Source organism: Haliotis cracherodii, unplaced genomic scaffold (genome assembly GCF_022045235.1).
Source record: "Haliotis cracherodii isolate W230 unplaced genomic scaffold, xgHalCrac1.p SCAF_3, whole genome shotgun sequence".
Lineage (NCBI taxonomy): Eukaryota > Metazoa > Mollusca > Gastropoda > Lepetellida > Haliotidae > Haliotis > Haliotis cracherodii.
The window spans coordinates 53,904,081-53,924,084 of NW_027266286.1; the positions used below are offsets into that span (position 1 = coordinate 53,904,081).

The following is a 20,004-nucleotide window of genomic DNA, read 5'->3' on the forward strand; positions in this document are numbered from 1 at the left end:
GAGTGTGCATTAAACAACAATTATTGTTACATATTTGACGTTATTTAAGTGGCCAGTAGCCCTTACGAGTAGTAATGAGCTGTCGCACACTGTTTCTGATTCACAAAACGCCTGCAATCCAACAACGTATCTTGCAGTCATTGTGCCAAGACAGCTTTATGGAACAGAGCCCTAATGGCAAGTTGAGCCCAATGGATCAATCGTATCTGTATTACACATAATATGTTGTGTTTTCAATACACCTCAGCACTAATACAAGCCTTCATTTCATTCTCTTTGAAGTGCATCATTCTTTGGGATATCTCCCTATCAATCTACACTGTAAAGAGTTACATATCAGTCTAAGTACACCCAATATCACTGAGAACATTCAAGTCTGACACTTTAATCAATAATCAAGATACTCCAAACAGATCACAGCCAATATAAGAGATAAGAACTCAAGATTGTTCTGCTGTTGTCAGGTAAAAAGCAATGCTGGATGATTTTTCCGCACTGAGAAGTGTTTTACCAAACTGCTTGATAGTAGGGTTCAGCCGGGCGCTCCTTTAAACACAATGTTTCTTTAATGAAGCTCAATATTTTTCACATTAGGAAGAAGAGTATTCCACAACCTGTGCTTCTTCAGCATGCAGTTGTTCCCATCATGTCTAGTGGGTGGAGTGTATCAGGAAGCAACATTAACCAGTGGCATCATTGCTTGCTCATCTTGAACTGAAAAAGGTCCAATCACTAGCTGGATGCGATGAGAGAATGTTGTGGTATCACGTTTATACCACACTTAGCATTATTCTAGCCCTATAATGGCTGCAAGAAATGTCTTGGCCAGGTCAACCTGTGGATGACAGCAAGAGCACACTGATCTATGCCATCATATTACAATCAGCCAGCTCACACAGTGTGTGTGTGTGTGTGTGTGTGTGTGTGTGTGTGTGTGTGTGTGTGTGTGTGTGTGTGTGTGTGTGTGTGTGTGCGCGTGTGCGTGCGTGTGTGTGTGTAGCCATGCCACAATTTAACATGCCTACCCCACTCGGACACAGTATGCATACTCCAGAGCCAATCAGTCCTTGTTTTAGTTCCATAATGCCAAGTGCCAGGCAGGGTAACAACAAGTACCATATTTTAACATCTTTTGGTCTGGTCCTTCCTCACTCCTGTTAGCGTTGGCGAAAGGTCGGTATGAAGTGACCCGTTATGGGATATCCTTAGATCTTTGTTTAGTGAACTAAGATCTGATTTTAATGAGATTGCTACCTGGTGTACCGAGTGAGTGAGTGAGTGAGTGAGTGCCCAGCTTTTAGTATCATGCCAGTCATTGCATAAAAAGGAATAATAACACCCAGCCGAACTATTTATATAATGAAACAAAAATATAATTCATTAAACATGGTGTGATTTAACATATTATATTCTTACCATCTTTCGTGTTTGTATTTCAAGAGGTATCTTGTAATCAAATTAACCTCAAATAATGGATTTTCGTTCGACTCTTGGCATGACCAATACAAATCATGAAACTTGGAAATAAATATGTCTGGAGTAGAGATAATTTTGTAAGAGTATGGCAACAAGTTGTAAATCAGATATGAGACCTGATCAGTTTCCATGTAGATGATCCATTGTGATGGTCAGGGCACATTCTTGGAATCCTGTTGAAATATATTGCATCACGTATTGCATGGGGACCTCCCGACTATGAGGCCTATTATATTACACACAATATACCATCACAGACAGGCAGAGGTTGTCTTCACTACTCGCTAGAAGGAATGGTGTACCGGTATTATAAAAAAAACATATCAAGCCAAAAACACAACTGGATTGTCACTTCCTCTATAATGATAAAACAAATATAACATATTCTCTAAATTTCTTTTATGTACATTCAAGACTCTGTTGGGTGTTTTTTCTTTCCATCATGATGCTTCTGTTTTAGCTGTCTTTATCCTTTCCATCAATACATGCTTCTGTTTGAGCTGTCTTTATCCTTTCCATCAATACATGCTTCTGTTTTAGCTGTCTTTATCCTTTCCATCAATACATGCTTCTGTTTGAGCTGTCTTTATTTTTTCCATCAATACATGCTTCTGTTTTAGCTGTCATTATTCTTTCCATCAATACATGCTTCTGTTTTAGCTGTCTTTATTCTTTCCATCAATACACGCTTCTGTTTTAGCTGTCTTTATTCTTTCCATCAATACATGCTTTTGTTTTAGCTGTCTTTATTTTGTCCATCATGATGCTTCTGTTTTAGCTGTCATTATTCTTTCCATCAATACATGCTTCTGTTTTAGCTGTCTTTATTTTGTCCATCATGATGCTTCTGTTTTAGCTGTCATTATTCTTTCCATCAATACATGCTTCTGTTTTAGCTGTCTTTATTTTTTCCATCAATACATGCTTCTGTTTTAGCTGTCTTTATTATTCCATCAAAACATGCTTCTGTTTTAGCCCTTCTGTCCAGGACCAATGGGGTAGCCTCGTGGTTTAAGTGTTCGCTCATTACACTGAAGACCCCGGTTTGATTCCCCACATGGGCACAATGTGTAAAGCCCATTTCTGATGTCCCCTGCCGTGATGTGCTCAAATATTGCTAAAAACGATGTAAAAGAATATTCGCTCATTTTAAGTCCACCACTGCATACACGTTTTTATTTCAAAGGTTAGTTGTGGTCAGTTTTACACAATGTCATAAAGAGCCCACTTTTTTATCCCATCAATGTGGAGACCGAGAACCGTACCTCTGCAACTTGGAAGAAACTGAGTACAGTTGAGAGTTACATAATAAGTCCCCCATCAGTATCAGCTTTAACACCTGTCCAACCTCCTTAGCTGCTAACGAAGACAGCATTTTTAGGTATTTTTAAAAGATACAAAAAAAAACCAACAGAAGGTGTCATCACTATACAAACTACTATTTATGAGTTGCACATGCAGTCAAGGAATATTTCCCTAACTAGAGAGAGTGTCATCGCCCGCCTATCCGATTACCGCCACAGACGAGGAACGGATCAGCAAGTACGGTGGGAATGAAGACTACCGAGTTCGGGGCCCTTAGTGTATACACATATGCTATGTGGCAAGGAGATAAACCACAGCATGTCAGGTGTAACAGCAGCACAATTTAGTAGACCATGATAAGATGTGTTTCAAAACACCTCCACAGAGTATTTATGCATTACTTTGGTTTATCGTGATCAGCATTCCTATTTGTCATGTTTGTTCATTCATGACAAATCAAAAACAAGGAATCAAACTGGTGATAATATCTTGCACACTATAAACTATATATTGTGTCAAATAAATGATATGTCAAGCTGGTTTGATAAGACAAGACAGTTTCAAGCATGTTGTCTGTGTGCCCCCTTCTCTTGTTCACTAAGACCAACATTTCAAAATGGTCTGCCTCAATAAAGAAAGATTCAAGCGATTTTTTTATGAGTCTGTCCAATTGTTGGATTTATCAGCATAACTTATTTAGTTTGGAAATATTTTGAATTTTTAAAAAAATCAGGAGTGAATGATTCATAAAATATTTTTACCTATTAAACAATCAATTGTTGGATTTATCAGCATAACATATTTAATATGGAAATATTTGGAAATTTTGAAAAATTGCAGAAGTGAATGATTCATAATACATTCTTACCTATTAAACAATCAAACTAAATCCAATACAGCAAATAGCCTTGGAGGTCCAAGTTGAGCTTTGGGACTGGGAATATTCCCCAAAAATATTAACCTAACTGGAAAAAAATGTATAAGAATAATTTGTTTACACAAAAGACAAGAAGAAGCAAGCAGCATAAAATGATTAATTGTCTAAAAAAGTCCAATAATTTTTTAAAAAAGATTTGAAAAGTGAAAATTTGAAAAAAACTTATCTAAGGATTTCTGTTTCCTCTTTCCATTGCCCTGCCCCATTAATAATTTATCTTATAACAAACCTCTTTAAATAACTCTGACAATTTAGACTATTGAACCCTTGTGTAGTTGAGTTGTTAATTCCTATGTAAATGAAGCACTATTCTTGTTGAGCCTCCCTGAAGGATGGCACATGCCCGAGGCAGGGGATGCCTTACCTTATCTACATCGTGCCTGATTAACTTCAGGTATTCCTTCGGAATATTCACTGAACAAATTCAACACAATAACAATATTTCTTGCTTCAGGTATTTCTCAAGTAGAATGAAACCACAACCTGAGAGTGATTTGGGTTTTGATGTTGTAAGCAAACAGAATTGTGTTATATACCATTAATCTTTGAGTGCAATATTGTATCCACGGTTTGACATGATGTGTATGGAAAATTCAAATCTCAATTCTTATTTTCGTATGTATGTCTGTAATTGAAGTGACTGAAGAGCTGATACCAGAAAAAACAAGGGGTTTGTGTGATGTGTTCCAGTCTGATTTACAAAATTCTCCAAGCATTTGAACATGAAATATTAACTTTAAATAATCTATGTGAGACTGTGATGGTGGTAACTTGTACCTCAGCAATTCCATGAACAAATAAAGTGTATAAACCAACTGTTTCCAATGTGATACACTTTTCACAATCTTCAGAAAATAAATTGCTCAAGCTATCCAAGAAAGGTGACCTGTAGAAGCAAGTAAACAATATCAAGGACACCAGGACCGTGAAGGCATGAGAGTGATACTTTCTCCTATAGTTTGTGGCTCATTAAGTAGATAATTATCTCAGCTACCATGGCCCACCTCTCCCATCCAGGCTAAACAATACACACATGCCCCTATGAACTCAGAGCCAGAGATGGTGCAAGCAATTACGTTAGCTTAGTCAATTCCAGTAACCTTGCTAGTTAGCAACTGACAAATGCTTCCATGATTAGTTTTCAGGAAATAAATACTTTGTAACAAACTTCAGTGCATCATTAAGCCAAGAGGGAATAATTGCCTAGTTGAGTGTCATCCCATGAAAAGGGTGATGCGGGACTGCCATGTCTTGTCCAGGGAGTTGTGTGCCATTCTTCTAGTACTGGAGAGGATTCTATACAACTTAATGACCATTGTCTAATTAATGGACTTTCTCATAATGTCACTGGCAAGGACTAGGTCATATATTTGTCTGTGAATTGTTTAAGATTTTGTCGTATCATGTTGTCAACAAGAGATATTGGAAGTCTGTGACGTGATTATTCCTCAATGTTTATGGAAATAGTTATCAGTGAGTGAATGAGTTAAGATTTAAATCACATCGGGAATATTTCAGCCATATCGTGACAAAAGCAGTTATCAATTTGAAAGAGAAGCATATACATGAATTGCATGTTCTTATGCAACTGAGACTAGTACATCAAGAAAATTCTTCTGATAAACTAATTTTCTTAAATTCCTTAAACAAAAGTTTGAACATAAGAGTTCTGTAATTTCCCAAGCGGTCTCTACTGTCAATATGTGTGATGATAAATTATCACCTATTCATGTACTGTATAATAATACGTTGAAGTTCCTGTGTTCTTTTGCCATGTATGGGTAGCCAAGTAGTCTAAGGCACCTGCCAGGACCTGCTAACTGGGGTTTGAATCCCACATTTGTTCTGATTTCCATCAATGGTCTGTTAGCATCATGCGACATGTGACACTCTGGACCTTCTTAACTAAATACTGTTCAAAGTGATGCCAAATCCAACTCACTTGTGGCATTTCTATGAGACTTGATCTATTCAAGACTCATGTATTGCAATATACATGCATGTTAAATTAATTTAAAGATGTGCGTCTTTCCACCACATGCCAAGACTCTCTAGAACTCAAGCACTGCAATATATTCTCTTAATCCCATTTGAAATGCATGAATTCAGCTTCAGTGTTCCAAGATATGCCATAGTTTCAACGTCGAAAACTCAAGTGTTCTAATATATTCTCCAAATCACATGTTACATAATTCATGATGTAGTTTGCCTGCAAGAGTTAACTATCCTAACCTCAAGTGTTGCAATTCTTTTAATCACAAGTTACGTGAATTCAAGCTCTGGTTTCCTGGCAAGCACCAAAAGTAACACAAGAAAGAATGGTAGTTAAAAGCCAAGCTGTTTGTGAACCACTCTTTCCTATGTTCCTTGCCAGACAAAAACATCCTCCATTAAATGGACATTTTCTTTTTCCAAAAGGAAGCCAGAATTACTCGCTGGGTGACAGTAGTATATAAGACGCAAAAGCTTTTAATTGAAAGGTCAGTACTCCTAGATTGGTTCTGAGTTATAGGGTTTGAAATAGCGTTGTCACATCACAACCTCAATTTCAAAAGAAACCCCACAAACCTGAAAATTGACAGTACAATGTGTCACCTTTCTGTTGGGAACATTACAAAAGAATTCATGAAGTTTCAGCCATGGCTATTTCCATTTTGAGTCAGAATTTCAATTTCTGTTAAAACCATATAACGCCTTAAATTAGCTAGATGTTCAACCAAGGAGAACAGTTTATGCATCAATTAGTAATTTTCCAATTCAAAGACACACATGCCGATACTTCCTTCTTTGCCACAGGGCGGTGGGGTAGCCTAGTGGTTAAAGCATTCGCTCATCATGGTTTAGACCCAGGTTCGATTCCCGGTACAAAGTGTGCAACCCATTTCTTAGTGTCCCCAGCAATGATATTGCTGGAATAGTGGCTTAAAACCATACTCACTCCTTTGTCACAGAGATCTGACAATAAGAAAATATGCAAGATTCGCTTTCATTCAGGCCTGTTTCTCCCAACTATCATTAAACGAACTCCTGCAATTCTTCTTATATTTTGGTAAATATTCTTTCACAATTTAAGCTGTGACACATAACCACCTTCTAATCAGTCTGTGAAATGCATGTGGACAACTTACTAAATGGACATCCAGTAAGTGGGAAGGATGAAACATGATGGGGTCACTTACAGCAGCACATAAGCATGTGCGAAATCTGTCTGAATCCACTGAAGCATCACTTATCATTTATGCTGCCTGCAATGACCACCTTGATGTTGGGACCTGTCTTCATAGAATCCCCACACTAGGCCAGCTCTGAGGCCAACTTGATGTTGGGACCTGTCTGCATAGAATCCCCACACTGGGCCAGCTCTGAGACAACCTTGATGTTAGGACCTGTCTGCATAGAATCCCCACATTGGGCAAGCTCTGACACCACCTTGATGTTAGGACCTGTCTGCATAGAATCCCCACACTGGACCAGCTCTGACACCACCTTGATGTTAGGACCTGTCTGCATAGAATCCCCACACTGGGCCAGCTCTGAGACAACCTTGATGTTGGGACCTGTCTGCATAGAATCCCCACACTGGACCAGCTCTGAGGCCAACTTGATGTTAGGACCTGTCTGCATAGAATCCCCACACTGGGCCAGCTCTGAGACAACCTTGATGTTGGGACCTGTCTGCATAGAATCCCCACACTAGGCCAGCTCTGACACCACCTTGATGTTGGGACCTGTCTGCATAGAATCCCCACACTGGACCAGCTCTGACACCACCTTGATGTTAGGACCTGTCTGCATAGAATCCCCACACTGGGCCAGCTCTGAGACAACCTTGATGTTGGGACCTGTCTGCATAGAATCCCCACACTGGACCAGCTCTGAGGCCAACTTGATGTTAGGACCTGTCTGCATAGAATCCCCACACTGGGCCAGTTCTGAGACAACCTTGATGTTAGGACCTGTCTGCATAGAATCCCCACACTGGGCCAGCTTTGACACCACCTTGATGTTAGGACCTGTCTGCATAGAATCCCCACACTGGACCAGCTCTGACACCACCTTGATGTTAGGACCTGTCTGCATAGAATCCCCACACTGGGCCAGCTCTGAGACAACCTTGATGTTGGGACCTGTCTGCATAGAATCCCCACACTGGACCAGCTCTGAGGCCAACTTGATGTTAGGACCTGTCTGCATAGAATCCCCACACTAGGCCAGCTCTGACACCACCTTGATGTTAGGACCTGTCTGCATAGAATCCCCACACTAGGCCAGCTCTGAGACAACCTTGATGTTGGGACCTGTCTGCATAGAATCCCCACACTGGGCCAGCTCTGAGGCCAACTTGATGTTAGGACCTGTCCACCTTGAATCCCCACACTGGGCCAGGTTTCGAGATGATGATAAGTTAGCCTCTTATCTACTTTATTTCCAACACAGTAACAATTTCCTTCAACCAGTAAACCTTCTGGCTTCTAATGATTACATTTTATAGCAAAGTAATAAATTTGCTCTGATGTTATTAGGCTTCAAAACAATGAAAACTTTGATAATGACTAAACTCCTATGCCTAAGATCTACAGTAAACTGTCAATGACAAATTATCACTGTGATAATAAATTGATTTCATGTTATGGAAATAGACATAAAAGGGCATTAGTGACACATATTGCCATAAAACATGTCATATGCATGTAATAAATAGTCACACTGATACCTATGAAATATATAATGACCCAAACATGATCTAACACTATTGCTTGTCTGCAGGATTTATGATGGTTTGAATTTAGAACTCGTCAAATGTTCAACTAAACTCTGCTTTTACATTCAACCAACAGCAGGTCTAACGTTGAGTGAGTGAGTGAGTGAGTTTAGTTTTACGCCGCTTGTAACAATATTCCAGCAATATCATGACGGGGGACACCACAAATGGGCTTCACACATTGTACCCATGTTGGGAATCGAACATGGGTTTTCGGTGTGACGAGCGAACGCTTTAACCAGTAGGCAACCCAACCGCCCCGGCCTAACGTTGAGCCATACATCTATCCAGTAATGTTGTTACCTATGGTAATGGTAATAAATCATTCAACAGCTTACTTTTTCTCTGACACATCAGTGTCATGTGATTACTCCATATCTTTAGTTCAACACTTACTTGGGAGTTTCTAGTAAGCTCTAGCCAGCAGCCTACTTTTAGTCTATTTTCTATGACTTCATACTTCTAATTATATTATTTTAAAATAGCTAAAAGATTTTAACTTATCCTCTGTATTTGCTTACATCAATTATATAAGTACTTATATGACCCTCTCAGATTCACAAAAACACAGAATCGGAGAAAGAAAGCATTCATTCCCCAAACCAAATAATCAGTTTGTTGATGTCTCTTAGCAACACAATAGTAATATTTTAGGTGAAGTACCTCATCAAAAGTACATTACTTGTCATTCCTTCTTTCTCTTTCTTAAAATTTCACAGTAAGATAAATAATTGACTTTGAAGTTCACAATTTATTTATACTTCACTGAAGATATCTATGAATTATAAATATTTTATCTCATAAATCAGCTGAACTGTTAACTGTTGAAGACGTCTTTAAAAGTTGCACACTGGTAATTTCCTACCACAATTAATAGGACAAGAAAATGCCCTCTACACAGTGACACTAGTCCCATTCTTGCCATTCATACTTAACAAAGGTTGAAATTATCAAAAGACACTGCGAGTCAGTTTCAAAAGATAATCATAGTTTTAATATACCCCTGAAATATGGTTCATCTGGACATTACAAAGATTTAAGACCATTCTTAAAGGGGCATTGACTCGTGGATAATTATGAGTATAATTGTACCCACACTGTCAAGTGCACACCAGGGACAATTCCTAGTGTTAGCCTAGATTTACTGATGTGGTTTAACAGTGGCAATGATTCTATTGAAGAGCCAGGCCTGACAGTAGGCTACAATTACACTTCATTTTTCAGGATGTTGGTGGAAGATAATAACATTATTAACCTATAATGCTATGTGAATGTGTGCATTGAAGCGGAAGTGGGGCCTCGTGAAATCCAGGACAAATTGTGTCCGAGTTGCTATCGGTAGGAGACTGATGAGGCCAAATTTGAATCTCTTGATAAAATGTTTACTATATTTCAGCACAATGTAAAGTAAACAGATGAAAGTTGTTGCATGTGTGCAATACAAGGAGAAACGGAAACATACTGCCAAATGTCATTTCCGTGAAATATACAAACTTTATGTGGTGTAAAGGGATATTTCCTGAACTCAAAAGAGAGGAGACAGATTAGGAATAAATTGTTTTTTTTAAATATTAAAATGAAAACACAAATTTGAAATAAAAAATTCTGTATAAGGAAGACTCGGATCATACAGAGCTGAATGAAAGCATTGAATGAAATTCTGAAAGTGGAAGTTTGTTTAGAGCTTGTGTTATCTGCCCCAGTATTTACACACACTCAAAAAAGATGGATCTGGAATTTTCTCCAAGGAATACATGGGTCACATTTACAAGAGAGAGAGGGCCTGAGAAAATAAGTCCACTGTCTGTGTAAAGATCTCTGGTACAAGCAGAAATGGTTGGAATTTCTCTTCAAGCTCTGGTTAAAGAAACTGACAAGTGATACAATAGATCCAATTTTCGACATAATGTTCAACAATGTTGTAAACAAGCCACACTTCCTCATTACAACCGGTAACATTGATTTGACAAAGTTGAGGTTTGTGTAACACTTGTGCTAAACAATCCTCCCAGATATATGATTATTGTACATATCACATGCTTGTTAACTTGTCTTGAGTCAAGACAAAATACCTTTTTCCCACCTTCAGTCCTACGTACAACCCCCTTAGCAGTGCTCGATCTGAGCACATCTAAGATCTCTGTTGCTGTCAACACCAATTTTCTGGTGGACAATTAATTAACACACTGGGGGGTTGGGGTGAGGTGCGGGAGACATTCTCCAGCATCTGGATGGTTTAGGATTTCTTGCTAACTTGAATAAAGATAAACAATCTAATTTTAGCTACAGTTAATATTCCATGGTTCTCCCACTACGATTTGTTTTACTCTCAACAAGCTGTGTACACACGTGGACATAGAAATATCTTGTGAGAGAATATATTTTATCAGTGAAGTTAATATATTCATCACGCACAGTGCTACATTTATGAGCCTGGATACATCATGAAGTTGGGTGAGTAATGTTTTAAGTTATTCCTTGTGACTTCTGTAAATATATATTTATTTAGAGATGTATATGTATTGAGAAATGATAACATACACACCAGTTACCATTTACTTTCGAGAAAAACAGTTGAAATGTAAATCCAAACAGAATTATCTAACCTAATTATAATTAATTGTATATTTGATAAACTAATTCCTTGATAATGTATACACTCTTTGAAACCATATTGAAACTTAATTTGGGTATGAAAAAACAGCATAATACCAGCAAGCAAACTTTTTCTTTTAGGCTTGCTTTACAAGGATGTTTGGGCTGAGCACAATACCGGTTTTAGTTGATAAGGAGAACAAATGGATCAACATTGAGGACTTCTGTAAATTTTTGAGAACTGAACACCATGAAGAAGACAGAATAAAGATAAAAAAAGAAAATATCCGAAGAGAAGTTGCTTCCTATCGCAATAATTATATCAAGACAGACGGAAATGCAATTTTTCTCAATACAGTTGCAATTGTAAAATACATTTGTCACCACAGTGATGACTTTAGAATATGCTCAAAGATAACACAGAGCATTCACAGCAGTATATTTGGAGGCCAACAGAAAACAAACTCAAGAACATTATTTGACTTATATAAACAGATTGCAACATCACAATTTACACATGATATCAATTACCTTATTGATTACACTGCCATTGAATCAGATGTTCCGAATTTGGAAATATTATACAAGAAGCATTTCACAGAGAAGGAGTGGTCTTACATTTGTTTGTTTGAGTTGCACTTTGCAAATGACATTGTAGCGACTGAGCGTGATAATACCACTGACAAAAAATGGGAATATTTTGGAACAGTTGCCAGTGCAAAACATCTTAGCAGTGCTATACTGAAAACTGCAAAATCCACAATCACAAGACGACTAGACAGATATAGTTCGCACATTGAAGCAGAAGGCATTGAGATATACGCAACATTTCGTCATCGCCCTCATATTGTAGAAAATCAAATATTGAATGATCTAACTAACATTTTCCCTGGAGAAATACTATCAGTCACCTGCGTGAGTTGCCATTGTGTTTCAACCAAAAATCATCAAGATCTTGTGGAGGTGTTTGTGGAATGTAACACAGCAATTGAGGAAAGAAATGCTGAACTTCTACAAAGGATCATTACCAGTAGACTGAATCAAGAGCACTGCTTACAATGTCATCTCATTGTGTTGTTTCCACTTGGATCACTTGAACCATATTACCAAAAGAATGGCCAAATTGCAAGGTTAAGTCTTCATGATGACTTTCGCATGAAGAAACTTCAAAGTGAAAGCTTTCTGCAGCTCAATGCTCTTTCACAAAATGAAGTTACAGAGATTTCCCTCGATTCCCGTGAAAAATGTCGATCTTGTTTCACAGCAAATCTACCGAAACCACTCTCTGTCTCTAACTTTGAAATCCTTAAGGAATGGACTTTGGATGTACCACTGGTTGTGAAAATCGTCTTGGATACATTCATCAACAAAGATACCATTCACCAATCTAATAACACCCAAAAGACCATGAAGAAGAAATTGGAACGACTCTATACAGCTTATGACCTGCTATTGAATACTTACAACAAGAATTTTATCGGAGTTCTGCAGCAGGCAACGACTGATGAGCTTCTAATGAACTACCATAGCATAAGCAATGTCTTCTCAATAACAAGTGCTTCTGGAATAACAACATCTTTGTCCCTTGCTGAAAGAAATTTAACAAGCAAATCCATTGATGACACCTTGTACTTTGCAACCTATATCAAGGAACACCCTCTCACATATAATACCTTAGCAGGTGAAGTGAAGGGCATGGTGAGCATGAGAGGATGCCACATAGTGCTGATGCTTGACAATCTTGTCCGCCTGAAGTACCACAGTGACCCAAGCCCAGGAGAACATCGTTCGAAACAGCTCTGCATGTTGCCAATAACACTGCAAGGCATGCCAAAGGATTCAGTTGAAACAGAATCTTGGCATGATGCAAACATATGCAACGGGACACTTGCATGCCAATGCAAACGACAAATATCACTGTCAAAACCTGAAGCTTTTGATGTCATTCTGAATCCTTCCACACAAGAAACAACCAGTATTGGAATATTTCACAAGATTTGCCGATGGGGAAGTACCCGATTGTGGAGACTACTAGATGGTAAGCATAGTTACTATTGTACTTGTAATAAGTCTTTCCCATTTTACATAAATACTTGAAAAACCTATACTCTGTAATGAGCAGAAAACCAAATACATTTGCCTATTTACAGTTACCTTCTTAGTTCTATTCAAAGTTAATAATGTTCCATCCACAGAATTAAAGGAAGATTGTTACACTTTTCAGATGGCTTGTGTACGAAAACAGCATGGCTACGGACATATTTCAAGGAAATGACACCTGAAAAAAATGAAGATCTTCAGGAAGGCTGTGATGTACAATCCCAGGACCAAATAGATGTTGTTGATTCTGTTGCTGCAGATGTCACAATGTATGATGTGGAATCTCCATTGCAGGTGAGTGTGAGTGCGTGTGCGAGTGTGTGTGTGTGTGTGCGAGTGTGTGTGTATGTGCGTGTGTGTGTGCGTGTGTGTGCATGTGCGTGTGAATGTGTGTGTGCATGTGAGTGCGTGTGTGGGGGTGAGTGTGAGTGTGTGTGTGCGTGCGAATGTGTGTGTGCGAGTGTATGTGAGTATGTGCATGTGAGTGTGTGCGTGTGTGTGTTCATGTGAGTGTGTGTGTGTGCGAGTGTTTTGTGTGAGTGTGCATGTGTGAGTTTGTGTGCATGTGAGTGTGTGTATGTGCGTGTTAGTGTGTGTGTGTGAGAGTGTGCATGTGAGTATGTGCATGTTAGTGTGTGTGTGTGTGTGTGTGTGCGAGTGTGTGTGTGAGTGTGCGCGCGAGTGTTTGTGCGTGTGTGTGAGTGTGTGAATGTGTGTGTGCATGTGAGTGTGTGTATGGGGGTGAGTGTGAGTGTATGTGTGCGAGTGTGTGTGCGAGTGTATGTGAGTATGTGCATGTGAGTGTGTGTGTGCGAGAGCGTGTGTGTGCATCTGTGTGTGCATGTGTGTGTTCATGTGAGTGTATGTGCGTGTGTTAGTGTGTGTGTGTGCGAGTGTGTGTGTGAGAGTGTGCATGTGAGTGTGTGTTAGTGTGTGTGTGCGTGTGAATCTGTGTGTGTGCATGTCAGTGTGTGTGTATGTGAATGTGAGTGTGTGTGTGAGTGTGTGCGAGTGTATGTATGTATGTATGTATGTATGTATGTATGTATGTATGTATGTATGTATGCATGTATGTTAAAACAATTATATATGAAAAACACAACTAACACCAAAAAAAGGGTGGTCATAATTCAAAAATGTTTTTCTCCTTTAGATTGCCCCATGTGACCTACCAGATTGCATTGAAGGCCAGTCTGATAGTGAGGAAGAGGACTACCTTATTGATATAATGACAGCTGTTGATGTCCTAGAAAAAGAAGCAGCTGGTGATGCCAACAGTGCAGACACAACCATGGATGGGATTGCCACAGGTTTAGATGACTCCCTGCTAGAAACCTCAATAGATCAGTTGACTTTAGATGATGACACACCAAGAGATGAAAACATCATGACTGCATTTGGCTTCCAGAAGTATTCACCCCCTCCTTTGCTTACCAGACATCCACCTCCAGCATCTGGCAGAGATGATGACATAAACAAGCTTAGGGAGATCTTGGATGATATTCTGATCAAGACTGAGCTGGATGATAATCTTGGATACGATGTTTGCCTTGACAGGATACTTTTAGGACCAGACAACAAAATTGGTATGAATTTGTTGTCCTTGATTAAGGAAAACAAAAAGTATGCAAAGTTTTTGCCAGAGTTTCCCCTCTTACATCTGAGAAAGTCCAAGGTGAATACTTTGTTTAGTGCATACAAACATGCTGGCCTTGTGGAGCTGCTCATGGTTATGAGAGATCAAGATGTCACAGAATGGTCAAAGCTACTAACAGCTGATCACATCGACACAGCCACAAGACATGTTAGAAGAATTGCTCAGGCATTGCAAATGGCATTCTTACTGAAATTTATACAGTCTTTGGATGATGATGATGCGAAGATAATCACATGGCAATTGATCACAGGAAAGTCAACTACTGCCTCTGAGACATGGGATGAACGAATGATGCAATTCATGGATAAAGGAAGGCAAATGAATGCTACTTTTGCCCTCCATTATGACATGATGACACACTGCAATGAAGTAGTTGCTATTTCAGTTTCAGAACGGCTCGGGGGCTCCAAAGGATACAGTCTCCTATTGGGAACTGTAAAGTCATCTTTGAAGTTTTCTTTCTTGAATGGTGCTACCTCGTATGCTCCCTATTGTGCAAGGCTACTGGCTCATCACTATACAGCAGGCATCTTCCACCAGAAGCTAAAGGAGACACTGTACTCAACACCTATTGGGAACAGTACGGTAAATTTTGCTTGTGATACCAAGAGGGAGATGGACCACAAAGATGCACTGAAGGGATTTAGATCGGGCTCATCTCTTGAATCTGCTTCAAGAAGGATGTCGCTTATTGATGCGTTCAATGATATCCATTCCACCAAGGAGAAGACCAAAGAAAATGACGGAGTACAGTGGTTATTTTCAAACGTAGATGCTGAGCACATTTTCAGGGTAGTGGAAGTAATTTTACGCCAGAATTCTTTGTCTTTGGAGGCCTGTACCACTCCATTCAACATGTATTCTGAAAAGAGGTCTTTACTGTCCAGAGAAATTCTTGATGATGACACCAGAGCAATTGGCGAATATCTGATACAAAAGTTCATTTGTCATGACCAACTGTTTGGTTTATCCTCTGCTGATGTTCCAAGCCTAATGACAGTGGAAGGTCCTAAACCACTGCTCAGCAGAGTGAAGAGATCCAAAGGTGTTACCATCAAGAGGACAATCAAAGCTTCTAGATACGTCCAACAGTCTGAACGAGATGAGAAAGAAGCGAAACGATCCAAGGCCATCAGACGGGAAGTTAAGCAAACGGATTGCCTTTCCTCAGAAATGAACATGTGCCAAGCACTCGTGAAACCAGACTGCAGCAAACCTAAGGTCCAGAAATCAACTTCTATGAAGAATGCTCTCATGAAATGCATTGAAGATTGTCAGGCAGGAAACAGACATGGTGTCATTGAGTCTGTTAAAGGACCCTTGCCAATATGGTTGACAGGTAATGTAAAGTTAGTTACCCTTGAATTTGCTGGAGTGAAATTTAAAAGTAAAGTTATCACAGGAAAGCAATATCTGCACTATGTACAAAATGCTATATTGCGTCCCCTACCGTCAAAAATGCCAAATTTGGAGAGAATAGTGCTCTGTGAAGAGAAGTATTCCTTCACTCCCGATCAGTTTAAGGCAGGCACAAGGCAACAGAGAAAGAAGGCCTGCAGTGTATCTTCTATTACCCATCTGAAACCAGCTGATGATGCCATTACACAGCAACGATTTCAACGAGATGTCATAACTGGAACAACATTTGGGAAATCTCTCATTAGCAAGTATGTTGCAGCTAACGCTAAAGACCTGCTATTGCCACCAGGCATTACACTTGACATCGACAGTGAACTTGAAATGCACACCTGTACGTGTGATGGAGCTTGCACATGCAAACATTATGCAACGCCAATCCGTTGTACATTTGACAAAGAAAGTCAAAAACCAACCATTACAGCTCTGGTGGATGTTCAACAACGTAAAGGTGAAGCAGAAATGTCACAGGTAGACTGGCTAATAGCCAGCAGATCTGATCTCAAAGCAGGCGAAAGAGTTGTCAGTTTGATTACATCAGGTGACATTGATGCTGTCTGCATTCATCTCTATGCCATATCCAAGCACTGGCCTCGTGATGACAATGGCTCTTTTATAAATGAAGTTTTTGTGGTTCTGCAGAAGCCACATATGCTTCATGATATCTACAACATCACAGCCATCATTCAACTTTTTGAGGACAAATACCAAGATCCAGACATAGGAGTGAAGCTGGCATTGGGTCTCTGCATTGGAGGGAATGACTTCATCCCCAAATTCAAAGGTATCTCACATACCCAAATTTTGAAGACATACCTATCCAGCAGTCACTTCAGGCAAAATCTTTTCCAGATTTCGAAAGGAACACAACCCTCAATTGACAAAGATATTTATGAAGATTTCGTAAAACATCTCTACTGTCCAAAAAATGTATCTCCAAATTCTGTTACCGTAGAAGAAGTAAGAGCGGTGAGCATGAAACTGAAAAAGAAATCTGATGACAGCTTTATCTCCCAGCTTGAGCTCAGAAATGCCGAAACATGGATGCCACCTACCAGTGCTCTCCATCGCCTAGCTGACCTGATCCAACTCCAGGTAGAGTACCTGGAGACAGCAGGATACCATGATGCTGATCTGCCGGATTTCATGGCTTCCTCATGCCTCAAAATAACAAAAACAGGAGAGGTCGAATATGACTTTGGACCAGAGGTCCATATGAATGTACAGGACATCCAAACTAAAATTAAAGATGGCAAGAGAAAGCAAGAAGATACTCCACAGAAAGGACAAAGGAGGAAGAGACAACTTACATCCACACCCAGAAAGAAACCTTGAAAATATAGTCCGTACCTTCATTGACATCATCAGACTTCAGATGTCACTTAACTATTCAAAAGACAATGTTGATAAATATTTAGAGGAAGATGTTATACATACCAAAGTTGACAATGTGAACAACATAATTCAGCATTTTGTTAGTACTGCTTCCTTCAAAGAAGAATTCAACACATTTCACAAACAGTTTCTATCACACAATCAGGACATGACAGTTCATTTCTTGTGGATAGTGAAAATGAAAAGACATTTTATGCTCATATTATCACAGTGTATTTCAATAGTCAGTATTTTGTAGATATTTGTGCCTTGTATTTGTAACATCTACAATATGGATAGATATGTATCTTCTCATGACCAATTTGTATAAAGCAGAACATGTTTATCAAAATCATACTATCAGTTTGTGTTTGTACTAAGCAATGTACAGACATTTAAATCAGCATATGTTATGGCCAGACAACAGGCAGTACATGGACATGTTTTCACTATGTTGTGGAAAGTGATACAGATGATACTGTCATGAACACTTTGTACCACCACACAGTCGTGTGAATTACCATTATTTTATGTACTTATTTTATGAACACTTAACGCTGTAATAGTATATGAACATGCCATTTTTGTCGATGATTGAAAACGGCAGACACATGTATGTCATAGTGCATCAATGTGCACTACATGATTCACGGCTCGGGAAGATCCGGTGTACAGAAACCTATGCTTGCCGTAAAAGGTGACTATGCTTGTCGTAAAAGGTGACTATGCTTGTCGTAAAAGGTGACTATGCTTGTCGTAAAAGGTGACTATGCTTGTCGTAAAAAGCGACTAACGGGGTCGGGTGGTCAGGGTTGATAACTTGGTTGATGCATGTCATCCCAATTGCGTGGATCGATGCTCATGATGTCAGTCACTGGATTGTCTGATCCGGACTCGATTATTCACAGACCACCGTCATATAGCTGGAATATTGCTGAGTGCGGCGTTAAACAAAAAAAACATAATTGACACATCATATCAATCCATGATCTAAATGGGTTCTTTCATTGACTGTATGAAGTGCCTTATAATTTTTTTCTTTTCCAAAATCATAATTCACAACGATGTGTATATGTGTAAGTATATGTAAATAGTTAACCGAATCTGTTTGCAATAAGTTTAGCACATTGTTCATACAATACTATTTGATGCTGAATAACTTTCAGAAAATACATGCCAGAGCAACGTCACTGATTCCCCACATGCAAATCGTAAATTTGCTAAGTATGTTTACATGTATTTGTTAACAATGTTCTGAAAATGTTATGAATTTGATGTTATTAAATGAATCTTATGAAATGTTATCAGTTGAATGCTATGAGGTGATCACTGCTAATACAAATCAATGCTGTAAATATGTGTATTGTCATTTGTGTGTCCAAGATGGCGGATACATATACAAACATATAAAACGAACAACTGATATAATGAACTGATTTCTCTGGTCCCTTGTAGTTCGTTATATCCATGTTCTACTGTACTCAGAAGTTCATGCTCAGCTGTGTGCGTTCTGTTTTAAATTCATTTGATTTTTCCTAATTAATACATATTTATTGAAAGAACAAACCCTACTCTTTGCCTGGAGGACGGACTTTAGGTTCTCCCCTATTCCATTTACATTACAGAATGTTCATGCAAAGAAAATTTGCATCTCTTATCTAGGCCTTTTTAATATTTTTATTCAATGGTGTATGTCAACTTTCCGTTATAAGTAGAAGTGTACACCCTGCTCCCTGTGTGGGTATTTTTGAACAATAAATCTTCTTCTAATGTATAAAATATTATTGAATAGTTGCAAATTTTGGTGTAACTGTAAATCACTCCAATTCAACATAAACCATCAGTTCAACATTATACTCATTAATTAATCAACCATGTAATAATAAATAATAAAACCACTCATTCAACTTGCTGAAAACACAGGCTACACAGAATAGTAAAGAATTCCTCAAATGACACATCTGGAAGCAAGGTCGTAGCACTAATGAGAAAAGTCAAGGAATGGGGTCAAGAAAGGTCGTATGGTAAGGCCTGTTGGCTGAAATTTATTTTGACACTTTACAACAAATACAAGTGATAGCTTATCGGGGCAAAATGCTGAGGAGACTGGGTTATACGTAGGACTGCCTTGTCTCTTGTAGTGTGGGAAGATGTGAACCGGTTCCCCATGGAGCCATCATTCAGTAAATGTTATAAGAAGCGCCACATAAGTATCTATTATTGATATCATATGTATTATCAATTATGTATTTGGACTTAAGCTGTACATAATTATGTATTGTACCATATATTTTGTATTTAAAAGTACATTTATTGTCAATATATATATATATCATTTCATTTTATTAGTCATATATCATGTTGTTATTACATGTTCCAAAT

At 38.8% G+C, this 20,004-nt stretch overlaps 2 protein-coding genes across 4 annotated transcripts in view; one reads left to right on the top strand and one right to left on the bottom strand.

Moving 5' to 3' along the window:
- Positions 1 to 20,004, bottom strand: part of LOC139476000 (proto-oncogene tyrosine-protein kinase ROS-like) — a 170,324-nt gene that overhangs the window by 141,499 nt on the left and 8,821 nt on the right. The window lies entirely within an intron of this gene.
- On the top strand, positions 13,347 to 17,583 carry LOC139473936 (uncharacterized). The gene is made up of 2 exons (XM_071256758.1): positions 13,347 to 13,469; positions 14,329 to 17,583. Exons 1-2 carry the CDS (start codon positions 13,347 to 13,349, stop codon positions 17,581 to 17,583), a joined length of 3,378 nt encoding a protein of 1,125 aa, XP_071112859.1.

What these genes read in the sequence shown, in the direction of transcription:
- LOC139473936 (XM_071256758.1), top strand. Translation starts at nt 13,347, where the DNA reads ATGACACCTGAAAAAAATGAAGATCTTCAGGAAGGCTGTGATGTACAA. An exon ending in ATGTGGAATCTCCATTGCAG is followed by an intron (nt 13,470 to 14,328) that starts GTGAGTGTGAGT and finishes TTTCTCCTTTAG; the next exon opens with ATTGCCCCATGTGACCTACC.